Below are 16,716 nucleotides of genomic sequence, written 5' to 3' on the forward strand. Positions count from 1 at the left end.
GGATAGTTTCAAAAAATTGGGTTAGTGGAAGAGTTTCAAGCTCTGATTCTACAACAGGCTGCAGCTTCATCCAAAACTGATTTTAATATACAGACCTTCAATTGCACTGCAATTATTAGACATAGCTTTTTGTCTGGTGTTTTTTTCACTTGTTTTTCCTGTAAAGTCTTATTTTTCCTGTATAGTCCTACTAGGAGTAAAGCAAATCAGGGGTGGGGTTCAGGTGACTCCTGCAGGAAACTACAGCTTAGTTATCCAGTTCTCTGGACACTGCACTGCAAACAAAGCAGTTCTCAGAAATTAAATTAAGGGGAGGAGAAAATTTGATTCATAAACTAAAATTTGGTAAACTTCAGAAATAGGAAACGCTAGTTTAGGAGGATTCTTCTGATGGTCCAGTGGAGATGGAAACATGTTTTGTCAAGCATAGTTAAGCAGGAGTTATGGTCATATAGGGCTTTGTACTTTGCAATCAGAAGAAACTCACGAGTAACTTGTAGGTTTTGGATTTTTCACATGGTAGAATTATCATTAAATATTTCAAATTTTAAAAGTAAATGCTCCATTTAAAAGACAGGGGTCTACCGCTCTGCGTTCTACTTTCAGCTGATATGATAAATAATATAACTTCATTCTTATGAGGTGAGACTGCAATTTGTCCACTGTGAGCTCTTCCAAGGAGGTGAGTATAGCAAGTTGTCTAGACAGGTTACTTAGAGGGCTGTTACTTAAATGGGTTGATAGAGAGCACTCGAGTTCAGTCTGCTGCTCCCTCTTATAACCATTTCAGAAATGAAAAAAGGGGGTGGTAGCTGCAGGGGAGGTTGCTCATTTACCACTGCTTTAACTCCCAAAGGCTATTCAGTCTTCTAGCTTTGCTAAAATACAGTTGTTACTATGTATGCACACCTACTACATTGATGGTCATGGTTGCCCAACTGGTAACTACTGAAAGCGTTTGATTTCTATCTTCTCTACCCATTAACTCACATTTTTCTTTCCTTGAGCACCCTATTAGCCTGTTGTCTTATGCCACGAGAATCATTCCACGCATTTTGCAGGAATATATCCTTCAATGTTCAAGAGTAACCCTTGTCAGTCGCTATGATTTGGATACCTGGTTTTGATCCTTTGATGTCTACATTAAGTATCTAGGGGATTGCTAACAAAAGCAGGCCAACTGTGGAAGTAACTTAGGTAAAATAGCATTTTTATCTGAAAAATGTGAGATGCATTCCCCAAAACACTCATCAGTAGGAGGATCACAGAAAACAAAGTTTGTTCCCAGCCTGAACGTTTCATTCCTTCTTGTGTGAATAGTTCTGACAGAAGTCATAGAGTCAAAGCCATGTCACTTATGACATTTCTCATTTCAGGAGGGTCTGAGGGCTGTACTCCAACCCCACTTATGCTCATGTGCTGATATTTAAAAAAAATAAAAATATTTATTCATGAGAAAGTTATACAAAACCACATTCTGGCACACATTAGAAGATAAGTCAAGAAATGCTTGAGAATGTTTTCCGTCTTGCAGTCATAAAACAAAAATCAGGAGATAAGGCCATTATTGTAGGTTGGATGTTCCCAGTCACTTCCACAATAGTGAGATGAAACAGAACAGCACCTATCAGTGATAAGGTTTAAGCCTGAACAAATATTTACAGCTAGAATATTGAGGTTGGCTTCACTTCTTGTGAGAACTCTGAACTGCAAATACAAAGGTCCCGAAGGTACTTCTGCCCTGGCAGATACAGAGATCTAGTTCTGTATTTCTTTAGCTTAAATAACCTTCAGTTGCCCATTGGTCAAGACAAATTGCTCCATCTGCAACATGGGCATTCATGTTATCTCATGTTATCATGTATTAAAAATAAAGTTCTTTGAAGTTGTTTTTTTTTTTTAAATAAGGTATCACTTTATTTTCTTAAGGATTGCTTGGCTTCTTTAAAAACCATCAGCTTCAACATTATCCTGTGTGTTTATAGGTATGTGTGCTCCACTCAAGCTTTCACTCAGAGTTTAGCTGACCTTAGTGCCATGGCAATCAGTTGACATTAGCCTTTCACGTGGTCACTAGGCATTTTATTAAAGAAGGTCAGTCACTTGTTTCAAAATTCTATCTTTTGAAACAGTCTCAATACTACGCTATTAGTCAAACCATAAAGATGGTCCATGTGGAAAAATCAGGACACACAAAGGTTGACAACACTGTCCCTCACATTCTAGGATATTACTAGTATTACTAGTTACTCTGTTACTCTGGAATATATTGACATACTCGCAGATCCCAAATAAAATATGCCTTGGGATTGGTACCTGCATCAGTGATGAAGACAGTGATATACAGAAAGTTAAGCATATATATATATTTATTTATTTAAGAAGAGTTGCATAGGAAAACAACTGATTATTTATATCCCATTGATAAGGTTAAAGTGGGGAAAAAAAACAAAGTTAAGAAGTTTTTGTGTCCCAGTAACTCTGAATAAACACCAGGTCTAATGAAAATTCCATTTCCTGTTTATAGAACATCATACTATTTCAGGATACCACTTAACTTTGTCAGAGTATTCACTTTTCTGCATTAACAGAGCGCCATGCTTATAATTAAAACAATCGGCACGCTACAGGAGAAGGCTTTCTCTGAAGCAACCATGTTTTTATATTGAATTCTGTTTTGTACATGTCATGGCACAAGCATGATAATTTACTTCTCAACAACAACTCATAATACATGTGAACAGAAGAAAATATTCTAATGCTTCTTCCAGGTTTACACTGAGTCCTAATGTTTCATACCTTTATTTGTTGGTGCTCGGTATGATTTTAGAACAGAGTTCTTCAAATCCTTTTCAAAAATATTTCATTTGTTAAAAAGCATAGAGATTACGTGAAAGATTTGGAATCTTTAGAGAGTAGAATACTATGGCACACAGGAGCCAGCACCAGCAAAACCACGTGCAACACCCTGATGTATGATGCATGTTGATGTCTTGGAAGATTGTTATACTATTGTCATCGCCTGAGAGAAATGTTTCTTGTTTCCATTGGTCAAAGGTTTCATTTTGTCTATGAGACAACATGCTAAGAAACAGATGATTCTTGAAGAAATCAGGTTCATTTTAATACAAGCAAAAGCTTTTTTTTTTTTTTAATAGCTATGGGTGAGCAAGTAGAAGTTCCTTTTAGGAAATGACATGTGGAATCCCAATGCAACTTAGTCACTGTTTCATTCAGATTTCTGCCAACCCAATGCAAGACTGAACTATGGATGACTTGCTTGCTTCAACCACTGGCAAAGTATATCAAGGAAAATTTTCAAAGAAAGAGAAACTGCACTAGCACTCCATTCCATGGACCACAACCATTCATTCAAATCAAAAATATGAAACATATGAAGCACCAGCATTTACCTCATTCTTCCCATGATACAAAAACAAAAAAAAAAAATCCCCCTAACACATTGACAATGCATTTATACAAGATGATCAATATCATGCAAGCCCAAGTAAACCATTTGCAACAAATAATTCCAATAAGTAATTCTTTGAAAAAGTATGTATTTTCAACATAGGACTCCCACAAGGAGGTTTTTTTTTTTTTACTCTCTCTCCTGCAAATGTGTTACCATCCCACTAAAAATACACTACTGAAGCTGAATATTCATTTTTGATTTGGTTGACAGGATGGCCTAGAACAGATTACTTGGACTTTCCGGTAATGTAGCAAAGCGCATCACCTACTGCAGGCACAAGTTCCTTAATGACAGTTTGGGGTAGGAGAGGTAATTTTAAAGTCACATTGCAGGATCCCAGGGAACAGACACAAATGCAATTCCTGAACTTGCAAAGACCTGTTTACACAAAATCCCCAGATTCCACAAGCATTTCTACTATGAAAAAATATAGGAAATTTAGTCAACTTGTTCATAAAAAATAAATTTCTAGTAAGGAAAGCACAAGATATTTTTTTCTTGCAACAGATCAGATAGCATGACATCATTTGTCCATTTTCAGGTGCAAGAACTGAATTTAAGGACCAGCTGTTCCAGAAGTTCTTCACAGAGTTGAAAATTTCAGTTATTTCCACATTCACCTACTTGAGCTGAGTGGAAGTTGCAGTCTTCCAGATCTTGCAGGTTGTCCTGTCACAGGACAAGTGTTACATATTCAGATATTACCTATTTCTCTTGCTTACATTTTGTTCCAGTGATCATAAAAAACATGAAAATAAAAAATCAGATTATCCTTTGGGAGCAGTGCAAGTCCAAATACATGTAGTCCACAAGATATTGGAGCAGTCATCCTTACAAGGGATTCCTTAAATATATTTCCATTCAACACTTCAGTAGGCATTAAGGACTTAAGTGAGATTACATTGATCAACTGTGGTTCTGTTAGAGATTGAGACAGACTCATTCTTTATGTTTTCATGACTGAATTTTTAGAGAAACTCAAGTTTCAAGATGCTCAGTTAATTGACATTTTGGGGGGGTTGTTCTAGCTATATCAGCTAGACTAGCTATATATAGCTATTTTAACACCTGCCCCAAAATAAAACCTATAGATGAGTCATAGTCATGGAAGAGCCTTACAGCATGCACACTTACCACTTTACAAGCCCTGACATGATAAAAAAAAGCCAGAGGAAAGCCAAAGAGGAGGCACACCTTAGGTACGCACTGTTCCAAGCGTAATGCCAGCACAGCTCCTCGGGCTGCTCTGATTTACGTTAAGAACCACATTAGCACCCACATACAGATCACGATCAATGTAATACAAGGTAACAGCCTCTTGGGCTCTTCTAGCAGTACCTTGTATGCTGGAGTGCTCAGAAGATGCTGAAAAGGGTGTTTGTTTGCATACGTGTTCTACCCTTTATCGTAAGTAAAAGTGACTTCAGATTGCATACATGTGACAGCAAAGACTACCGTGTTGCTCATCTGGTCTTTTAGTTCACTCACATGTTACAGGAGTCAATGAACACAGAGCTGAGGAAACAGTTCATATAAAGGCAGGCTTACCAGCTGGTGCAGAACGTGAGCAGTGAAGTTGAAAACCTTGATGAACAGCACATAAATCACTTGATTTGCCTTCCTTAAAGTCTGACTTGGAATCCTCTTTGCTCTCAATTTCATCTGAAGAAAGTTTATCCAGTTCAATTAGCACTGCTGACATTGTGAGACAGTCTCGGCGTAACTCAATAAAAACCAGTCAATAAAAGAACAAGCCACCTTAACTTCAGCTTATTTGCGGTGTGGGGAAAAAATAACTTCCTATCATAAAAATATTTCCCCAAGCCGTAATAGTGCAAAATGCTTTTAACTTCCTTAATGACTGAGAAACTCCATTTCCATGAAGCTGTTCTTCCAGCTCTGCAGCGTTTGCTACATAGTGCAGCTCTTCTTGAGTGTCGGAAACTAGTTCTTTAACAAGTTCTCTTCTCGGAGTGACAACAATATTATGACATTTCTGTGGAGCTGGTACAAAAATAGAAAAGGTAAGCGGAGACATCTGTATCTCCGCTAAGTTCTGGACTAACTTTAAGAGTCTTATTCCCATTTTGTTACCCGCTGGTCCAGCTGGGAGGGGCTAAGCAGTACCAATGAACACAAGTGCATCCCGCACGCCAGCCTGGCAGCTGCACGGGGGAAGCTGCTTCTGCCACAGCTCGGTTTCCTGGGTGAGCGCTCAGGGCCGCGTCCGGGATGCGCGCAGCAAGATACAGACACCCCACACGCTCCATCAGTCCTTGAAAACAAGCAACAAACAGCTCTTGGGTCCTCTGTTCCATGTTTTTAAGCCTTGATTATAGCAAGCTCCTTTTTAGGAAAACCGCTTTTAGTAACGTTAAGCAAACCGGCTCAGTCCTGTAAGCTTTCTCTGCACTTCTCCTCACGCTTAGATACAAATAAACCCCGGCAGAACTCCGGAGACCCGTTCAGCTCCTCTCCCCTCGTTCCAGCCTCTGCCTCGGCGGCTGGAGACCCCGCTAACCAGTGCCGAGGGAGGCACCCACCGGTGGCGGGGGAAACTGCACGGCTCCAAGTTCCCCTGCAGGACAGCAGAGCTGCCAAAGCAGGAATCGTCATTCCTCCAAGTGCACCACACACCAGTTTGTGCTAGGAAAAAACCAAGCCTGACTAGAGAAAAGGCACCTGTGGATGATACATCAGGTATTAGCTGCCTATCACTTGCTTATCTTGTTTGCTAGCAGGAAAGAGAAGTAAATGCAGAAACATCTATGCGGCCACGCAGTTTGTAGGAAAAAGTCCCTGAAATGGTACCAAGGGGACAAATCCCTAATCTGTAAACTCAAGTTGATGGAGAGAGAAATTGCCAGGGCAACCCCAGCTAACATTAGCCTCGTTTAAAACCAAGCCTTTGGCAGTTACCTCTCCAATCCCTGTGCCGACTGGGAGCAGGTAGAGCTCCCCTGTGTCTGTGTGGGAAACATATCCTTAAGCAGCACCCAGCTGTCAACCAAGAAAACCCCAAACATCCAGTGGGACGCTTCTCCAATTTACGGGAGCTTGCAAGAGGAGACTGTCTAGGTGACTTACAACCAAAGCAAGAAACCCAGGTGTAGAACAAGACTATTGCTACTAAGTAGAGAAACAGGCAAGTGGCACTGAAAAAAGAATTTCAGTCACAGGGGAGGCTTTCCAAGAGGCCAGAAATAATTTGAAGCAGTTCTTTCATTTCACTTCAATTAATGCACATTGGGGTGGGGAAAAAAGACAGCCTGGTCAAAGAATCACAGCACTTCCCCAAGCTTTAGAAATGGTTATGTAACAGGGAAAACAAGCAAGCCAATGTTACATAGTTCGAAAGGCAATTCCAGCACAACTCACGCCAAGAAAGGCAAAAGAGCAGAACAGACATACAGCAGTGTTAATAGAACCCTATTTCAGTTTTTAATTACATGAAGTCTGGTTATACTGCTATTGATAGCTGAAGTAACATGATGATATTCTAAAAACCATCTTCCCCCAGTTGAAAATGCTGGCTGTTAGTGACACATTTTCCTACGCTTAGCTGGGTATCTGCGATTTTTTCCAGCATATGCAAACAAATTTACTTCCTGTACAAGTCTGTATCTGATGTTTTAGGTTTCTCCAAAGACATTGAACTCAGCATAGTTTACTGTAAAAATGAAGCATCTAATTATGTTTCTATTATGTTTTCTACATAGCTACTGTGTAACTCTGAATACACAAATCACTCTAAGGCATGTCAAATCTTTAGCAGTATGACCGTTTTTCATTTGTATGAGCTTTTTTCTTTATTTTACATGTTTATACATATGTTAACAGTAGGCAGTGCTTTTCATCATTTTTAAAATCAATTTAGAGATTCCCCAAACTGTTTTACTGTTTATGCATTACAGAGTGTAAATACCCTGAAATACATGCTAACTGTGCTAACAAGTAAGGATCATCCTTTTTACAGTGGCAGAAGATGACAGCATATTGTTCACAACTATTTACTTTTCATTTGTTTATGTACTGAAAGCAGTTACCTAGTGGTGAAATTTGATAAACCCTACTCTCCTTTTCCCTGTGGCCCATGGAAGGCCTGAAAGGCAGCAGATGCCTATAGACATTTCCATGTTAGTAAAGCAAAACAGAGGTGCAGGGCCTAACACTGCACCTGCTTTGACAGCGCAGGGCTGAGCCAACCTGTGAGCAGCTCAAGTCCTGTATGGTACAGCATCTTTGGCATCTCTCCCTTAGCATCCTCATTCCTCTTTCGACACCAACAGTAGTAGATGGCAAAACCAGGAGCCTGATCTATTTTAATACTACTTTTATTTGCCAAAAGGTTTAAAGTAAGGAGGAGGAAAAAGAAACACTATCCAACTGTCCCTTCTGGCAAGGTATTAGAACAAAATCTTAGCAAATAGCATAGGAACAAACCATTTTCAGAACCTTAAGTGCCTGAAGGTACTCATATAGGCACTTAACTGAACAATCAAAAGCACCAAAACATGCTGTTCCTCGAAAGTCTCTAAGTAATTTGACTCTTAAAGTTTCTGTGAATAGATACTCTAACACATCTGGTCAAACACGTATACATACTGGCAAGTTATTTACAGTAATCTCACGGTTCTCATGCTTTGTCAACAAAGCATAAAAATTTGCAGGTTTTGGAATGTGAAAGTAGGGTTTATACCACTAGCAGTATTTCAGAGATAATAGAAATTTAATTATCATGAACCATTCAGATACTATGATCTAAAACTCAAGTCATGCCGAACCAAGCTATGAATACTTGTTCCTCAAAGACTAAAAATGAGATAATGTCAAGACAAATAATTGTCTTGTGTGAAAAAACTCTTAATTCAAGAGAAATACATGTTTATACGGTAATGAAGATGCATTGACACAATTCTCCCTTAGTCCAAGGTTTCAGTGCTTAGGCCTTCATTTAGTTGAAGACTCAAGCTTAATGACCTCAGCTTGGACAGAGCTGTGCCTATTCCCTGGGACTATTCTGTTAGAGTGTCAGTGGGGAGTCTGTGTGTTAATTTGAACCTCTTGTCATACCTATTTGAACCACAGATAAACAAGATGTTCAAAACAGAGGAAATGAGTTATCACCTTCCTAGAACAAGGCTACACACAAGAACACAGCAGACAAGAATATTTGCTTATATTACAAGGTTAACATGCTCCAACCACTGATAATATAGGAAGTAATCTAGAGATTGCTGTGTGGCATCTGCTTAGAATTGCACTGTCTTTATTTGAATACATATTCATCAGAGGTGTTTGGCATCTCAACTCTCATGTAATAGTTTTTATCCTTACTACATTATTCAGGAAGCCAACTGTAGTCTAACAGCAATTGGCAAGGCCTTTGCAGTGAGGATGTCCTGGTTTCAGTTAGGACAGAGTTAATTTTCCTCCTAGTAGCTGGTAGGATGCCATGTTTTGGATTTAGGATGAGAAGAGCGCTGATAACATGCTGATGTTTTAATTGTTGCAGAGCAGTGCTTACACCAAGCCAAGGACTTCTCAGCTTCTCGCTCTCTCCTGCCAGCGGGCAGGCTGGGGGTGCAGCAGGAGCTGGGAGGGGACAGACCCAGGACAGCTGACCCACACTGGCCAAAGGGGTATTCCATACCATCTGACGTCATGCTAAACAATATATAGGGGTGGCTGGCCGGGGGGGGGTGTGTGGGGGGGGTGCAGCTGCTCGGGGATAGGCTGGGCATCAGTCAGCAGGTGGTGAGCAATTGCATTGTGCATCACTTGTTTCGTACACATTATTATTAGTAATACTATTATCATTATCACTATTATTATTATTGTTATTATTATATTCCTGTCTTAATAAACTGTCTTTATCTCAACTCACAGGCTTCACTTTCCCGTTTCTCTCCCCCATCCCAGAGGCTGTGTGAGCGAACAGCTGTGTGGTGTGTAGCTGCCGGCCGGGTTAAACCACAACAGTCCTTTTGGCGCCCAACGTGGGGCCCGAAGGGTTGAGATAACGACAGATTTGACCAGAGTGTGTTAAACTAAAATTGGTATAAGTATTGGACCCGCTTAATAGTTGCTAGTCACGATGTTGATTGCCTTAATCTCCGGTCTGCTGTGCCTGTTTTCCAAATTGAGTTTTATAGCGCGTTACTTTCTGTATGTGCTCCCTGTCACGCTGTTTATCCTTTCCGGGCCCTGGTTTAAGATTGTTATGGTACTGTGCGGTGTAACAACGGCTTATGAAATGATGAGATTTCTGGTCATGACTCTAACCTGGTATTTGTACTCAGCACTTGTCATCGACTCTATACTTTAGAAACCATATCTGGGAAACTATTAGCAATTACACCTATTGCCTTTTTTTGTCAGGGAGTCAATCTGTGGACAGGACAGGGGAAGATATTTTTTCCTACCCGTTCATTCTCCCTTTCTCCTTCACCACCCTCTTATCCCCCGAGCTAGTTATGGTGGTTCTCCAAGATGTTGAATATCCTTGGGATACTCAGACCAGCATGTTCTTGTTGTTATGTCTCCTGAATGCGCTTCAGGTTTTGTTTAAGGTTAAACAACTACTTAGCAATCTCATCTGGAGGTCTGTCTTGAGGCGGGATAGTTGCGAGTGGCAGGGAGTGTGGGAGGATATGGGCAGGTTTCTAGAGCAGTGGGCACCTCCAGTGTTTTGGACATTCACCCCGGAACTACTGCAAAATCCTAAAAAACTGGTAGAATGCTTGAAAAAAAGGTGTCATGACTCTGGTAGTTCCAAAGTGACACAAATCACTGTAGCGTGCTGGGGTCTGGCTTGTGCCTATCGAGCTGCAATTGATGCTACTATCAACCTAGTGACAGACCCTGCAGCCGCTCCAGCTCCCGCAGCTGGGTCAGAGAAACGAGCTGTAGCAGTGCAAGTTGCCCCTGCAGAGGGTATTCCAACCCCTGTGGCTGGGTCAGAGAAAAATGCTGTAGCAGTGCAAGTTGTCCCTGTAGACAAGGTGAAAAAAATGGTATAGAGACTCAGGTCGTTTAGAACGCAGACAGTCTTCTGCTAGGTCTAGGTATAGAGAAGACGAGGCTGGGCCATCAAAGGTGCAGGAGGATGAAGATGAGAATGTCAAAAAATCAACAGTAACTACCCGAACCCTATACCAGCGTGAGCTATGAGATGTGCGAAAAGATTTTGGCTGCTGCATAGGTGAGCAGCTTGTCACCTGGCTGCTCCGGTGCTGGGACACCGGAGCCAATTGTGTGGAATTAGAGGGCAAGGAAGCCAGGCGGCTGGGATCCCTTGCTAGAGATGCAGACATTGACAAAGCAATTGGAGATGGAGCACGATCTCTCAGCCTCTGGAGAGGTCTCCTGTCAGCTGGGAAGGAAAGGTATCCCTTCAAGGAAGAACTTGTATGTCTACCAGGCAATTGGACCACCATGGAGAAGGGAATTCAGTACCTGATGGAATTAGCCATACAGGAGGTAATTTATAAGGACCTAGACGACGCACAAATATCCACAGATCCAGATGAAGTCCAGTGTACACAACCCATATGGCGGAAGTGTGTACAGAGTGCACCATCATCATATGCCAGCTCATTGGCAAACCTGATAGAGATCAATGGACAAAAAAAAGCAGAGGCTTCAGTGCACTGCAAGGAAAAAAAATTGCATCTGGCCACACGTTTCCCAGATGAACCAAACAACATGGAAGAGAAGCAGTAAGATAAGCATTGATTAATCAGTTGAATTAATTTGTCTCATTCCTGGATGTTTGTTGACCTCAAACTGTGAGAAGGCAAGAAAGGAACAAAATAGAACTAGTTCTGAATTCCTACCTTTCAACTCCTAACAAAGAAAATCTAAACAGGTCCAATATAAAACAATGTCATTTCTATTATAAATAGCTACAATCCTTATTGAGGGTTTTGGTCACAGACAACCCACTACATCAAGGGCCAGAAAGAATTTCTCAACAGAAAAGGCATACAACAGAAAAAGCATCTGACTCAAAACATCTTTGCACAGAGGCTCTCCTTCTCAAGTCACATCTTAACATCGATGATTTCAAAAATAATGGTGTTGAGAGCAACTGTAAATATCTGTACCAGAGACAGCTTCAATGCATAGAGAAAGAACTTCATTTATACCTAAAGAACAAATGCTGTTTTACCTAATACATAAAGAGACCATAAATACAGCGTGCTGTAATGAACCAGAACAGTTTTTAAATAGCAAAAAAGTTTATACTACCATAGCACATGTTTAATGTTATCCTATCAATTATTTCAAGAGCTATCTGTTTAGATTTCCACAGAAGTGGTTATTTACATTGTAAGAAGAGGTAAGGAAGAAAACTCCATCTGTCTTCTGTTACAGACCCAGGAATACCTCAGACTGTCTGCTAAATCAATTGAGGCACTATTTGAATTTGATTATTTTACTATATCATCTTTATCTTTTTTGAGCTGGTAGAAAAGTGAGCCAATTCTGGCTACACTCTGCTGATGAATTAACACATTTAAATGTTTTGCAAACAGCTTTGCTGGCAATATTGAATAATCCATCTTAAAAGCATAGTTTTCTACTTCCCATTTTCTTATTTAGGGTTGTTGGGAGGAAATATTTAATTATGAATTAACTATCCCATAAAAACTTCAATTTCCCTTTTGAGTTTACTGCAATTCTTTGTTTTAAAAGCATTACTGCATGATTCAAAGAAGACCCGTCCTAAAATAGGACACAGTGACCATCATTCTCCCCAGGGAAGAAAGAACAAAATTAAGTAGCCAGACAGCACACACTGTGATCACCTAATTTTACCAATTATAATAGGGAAATAAGTTGGGGAATACCATTAAAAGCAGACATGCACTTAATGAACTGCAGTCCAAAAACCGGAAGGCTTTTTAATCTTAACACTTCTTAGTTGTAGAAATACGTTATCTAAATTTAATTTAAGCCAAACTTATTATATCTTGCCAGCACGTATATATATACAAAATGCATCTAGAACATACTCCGTCATTCAAGTGCAAGAAGGATCATTTATACTGCTGAGTCTTTAAAAACCTATTTTGTCTTGAACAAAATGCTCGTGTTTTTGTTCCTAGATAATGTTAATACATTTCTAATTATGTTTGATTTTGATTTTTAACATGCAGTCAGCAAAATCGATCACAAAATGGATCATTTGCATTTGTGAGCAACAGTGACAGCTGGAATTAGTTTACATTACAGTATTATCAATAAGAAAACAATACTTGGAAGTTTGCGTTAATTTACTTTCTAAGAGGGTGAGGGGAGACCACTAATGAAGATATGCCAGATAGATATCAGATAGATATGCTGAAGATACCAGCAAGCTAAAACCAGGATGACCTATTACACATTACTGATATTTATCTAGTAACTACTTTTCAGCATTGTCTAAAAAATCTTTTCTGGAAACAGGAAGAAAGGAGGCACATAATCCTAACTCTGCCCTTATATAGATGCATTCACTGTAATATCAGATATTTACTTGGGTAAGAGACTTTTCCCATAGTGCACTATAAACCTTATGCTTTGTCACACATAAAGACCTTTTGCAGTTGCTAACAAAACGTTCACGTGGTTGAAGCTATGTGCTGTTTCCACTGAGGTGTTGCCTGTAGCCTGAAGCAAAGACCGAAATACCAATAGGAAAGACGAAGAGTCTTGCCCAATTATGGAGAACAGTTGCTCTTCCAGGCATTTCCTAACCATCTAATGAGGTGATTTTTGAAGCTTGTGGCATGTAAACATACCTTTCTCCACTTGCACAGGAAACATTGTAATCTAATTGTCCTTAGAGATAAATGAAACAAAGATCAGCCCCATAGGAAACTGGTGGCAAAGTCCAAAACCGAAACATGCCCTAGTTACAAAGCAATTACTCCTCAAATCTCCTCTACAATGCTTGACAAAGTTCCTAAAGGCCTTCATGTATTTTTCTAGTTCTGAGCTACTTTCTAGCGAAAACAAAATTGAAAGCTATGCATTACTTCTAGTAACTTCAGCTAAATAATTTTAGATGTCAATTGTGGAATTTAAATATCATCTAAGGTATTCACGGGTGCAATAGAATGCCTTGGAGTTTAAAGAGACCTCCGTGATAGCTGTAACCTTACAAAGTAGCATTGGACTGTAAAGGGCATGAAAATCAAACCAGGTCTCTTTAACGATTTAATTAGTCTATAGCAACTCTTATGTGCAGACAAACATAGATGCAGGGCAGGTTCTCCAAGACTAATCTCCACACTTCAAATCACACTGACAGAACTTAGACTTGATTCAATTTAACGGGGTTGAGTTTTACATGTTTGCATTTCATGAACATTTCAGCATAAGAGTATGAAATCAGTCATCCCAATTCCCATTTACTTATATACAGAAGTCTGGCAAGTGCTTTAGGAATTAACAGCTGTTTTTTTTTTTTTATGAATTGCAAGCTTTCTACCAAATTCAGTGTGACATTTTAAAGGTTTTGGGCAAGATGTTTTCTTAGGGTTCAGGCTTACTGGAGAGGTGGGTTGATACCCTAGCCTATCAGTGTTAGAGGGGCATCTGGATAATGCAGTTAATATACTTCAACTTTTGGATAGCCCTGAAGTGCTCAAGCAGTTGGACCTTTCCAGCTGAGCTATTGAACACCATCTCCTTCCATAAGCCTTTAAAAGTTGACCGAGCCTCAGTTCTGCTCTTTAAGATAAGCAAATTTTTGGACTCCTAACATCTTTTTCCCCCTCAGCCTTTATTTCCAGCTTACGTTACTCATTCTACCCATGGTAACTGGATCTAGTGTATCAGGGAGTGATTCGATTGTACACATTGAGAACACCATACCATGATGGGATGATTTGATAAGATGATTTTTCCCCCATTTCTCGAAATGTTAGCAAATCTAGTAGTCTCACTCACCACATTTTTTGTGGCCTTTCCTTAACCTGAAGACAAAATTCTCTAACTCAAATTGTATTTCTAACAAAGTCATTTGTATAATCAATAACATTTACAGCATTCATCTCCTCAGAAAGCTCAAGGTCTCAACCCCACCGGCACTGTGTACACTTAAATTTACAGCTTTAAATAGTCGTCATTAAGTCCTCAGCATTTTTGAATTTGAAGGATCCATAATATTGACACAAACAAAAGGATGAAATTGTATACTACGCATAAACCTCAATCAAGCCTTTTTAAGGTAGTCAGTAACCAGATCTTATTTGAACTGCACATCCAGAGGCTAAAATCTCTACTACTGAAAAAAAGCCAACCACCACACACATCAAATTAAACAGAATAAAGTAAATTTCTAAATGAAGACTTATCTCATTAAAGCAAGTATCATAATACAACCACAACTTCACCCAAGTTTTGAGATTCTATACAGCTGTTTTCTGTTTCCAGTAATGACCTCCTCACAAACAAAGGCATCAAGAATATCGTTTCTACCTTATTTATGATAAAAGTAGAAACTATTAAAGTATATTTTATTTTTCATACTTTAAAGACCCACACAGACAAGCATATATTCAATTGGTTTCCAGAAACATTTAGTTGTATGAAAAATTTATTTTTATGACAAAACAGAGATGCCTAGGTTCACAAAACTCTAGGAAGATAGCCTATTAAGGAACTTGACACATTAAGCATAACATAGTAAGTACTCCCTAAGCAACAGGAAATTAAACAGTCCTCAAACCTTCACTTACTGCTTACTTAAAAATAACATTTTGTAAAATGCAATAGTATGTCCTTACAGACAATTCATGTTACTCAAAGCACTAAGTCATTCAACTGTTTATTTCACATCTGCATTTTTTCAAGTTGGATTTGCATTTACCATCAGATTACTGAAGTTGTTTCTTGAAAAATTCACACATACAATCTTTTAGATGCACACTATTTCCTCAGTGTCAGGCAGCCACTTTGAGCATGCTTAGCCTATGAATGATAGGCTTGCTCAACAACTTAATTTCAAGTAGACACTAGGTGTCTGACTTGCTTCATGATAGTATATGCTTGTTGTTGAACAGAAAGGTAATGGGAAATATCAGAGAGCAATTTAACCAGAGAGAAGGCATTCCCCCCGACCCCCCCATCTGGCTTTATCTTTTAGTAACAGGAAGGCCTACAGTATGTACATCTGAAATTTGGGGAGGAAACAAACACATGTAATTTTGTGACTCAGCTCTTTGTATCACTGGTTGCAGTTCACTGTCTATAGAGAGCATACCACTAGCCAAAAGTAAATGTCAGAGTCAGCTCTGGCATTTCAGTGATGTTCTCACAAGTCCCAACATGAAGGAATAAAAATTTTCCATATTCCCCCCGCCCCACAGCTGTTGTGTTCAGAGAGCTATTACAATGTCAGCAATTGTTTTCTTGGTCCCTTCCTCTCAATCCCTGATCCTATCTGCCTGTACTGTCAAAATCCTTCCGTAAATCACAGTATATAAAAACAATGCAACTGTTTGCCTACCAGAACGTTCCTGCTCAGAGAAAGAGCTGAAGAACTACTTATTTTACTGAATGCAGTGTTATTCCATAATTCCACCAAAACATCAGGGCTTGTTTAGAGGAAAGAATTCCTTTTGTACCTCTTAGAAATTAGCTCTTCATTACCAGGGAAAAACACTGATTCTAACTAACCTTTTGGCTGGCATTCTGTGATTTCAGACTTCCAAGGGGTGACTATGTTAGAAGTTCTGCTCTGGAAGATGCCTCTGATAAGGCAATTCATGCATTCAGTTGCACTAGGATAGTGAGAAGCATTGCACAGACTGCTTAACATTCACAAAAAGTTTTTCAACACCATTTGGTCAAAGACCTGCCAAGTATAGAAACAGCTGAACTATTTTTGAAAATTATGTGAGCTCTCAAGCTCTGATGTTCCCCAATATTCTGTGTATTTCAGTTTTCAAAAACTGTTGTATGACAAACTTTGACTTAAACATCCTACATCACCAATATAACAAAACCTGAACTGCTTGCAGCAAAACTTACTGTGGACAGTTTTATACCAAATGTTGGAAAATTTGTTCCCTTGTAACTTACAAAACTGCAATGGCACATGCATTGCCTGTCTGCAGCCTCCTCCTGTAAGTATTTCCATAGAGAAGAGGGTACAAGCAGGGGTAGGGAACATGGCTGGAGCATGCACATACACAACAAACAGGCCTGTGCGGCAGCTCCGGAGCCTGCAGAGCTGCACCTTCAGC

The 16,716-nt window shown here is 39.5% G+C and overlaps 1 protein-coding gene across 18 annotated transcripts in view; it reads right to left on the bottom strand.

The window, feature by feature from the left end:
- The window catches only part of ANO3 (anoctamin 3), a 262,541-nt gene that overhangs the window by 212,840 nt on the left and 32,985 nt on the right, over positions 1–16,716 (bottom strand). For 11 of the 18 annotated variants that reach the window (XM_080593070.1, XM_080593086.1, XM_080593084.1 and 8 more), the window contains one exon: positions 5,024–5,750. The exons of 5 other annotated variants lie outside the window; for them this stretch is intronic. In XM_080593070.1, coding sequence (XP_080449196.1) covers positions 5,024–5,177 — 154 coding nt within the window. In that variant the 5' untranslated portion in view covers positions 5,178–5,750. Of the gene's footprint in view, positions 1–5,023; positions 5,751–16,716 lie in introns of those variants that run through there. 2 more of the 18 variants (XM_080593085.1, XM_080593087.1) reach the window with 2 other exon arrangements.

This window comes from Anser brachyrhynchus, assembly GCF_964034855.1.
Source record: "Anser brachyrhynchus genome assembly, chromosome: 5".
Lineage (NCBI taxonomy): Eukaryota > Metazoa > Chordata > Aves > Anseriformes > Anatidae > Anser > Anser brachyrhynchus.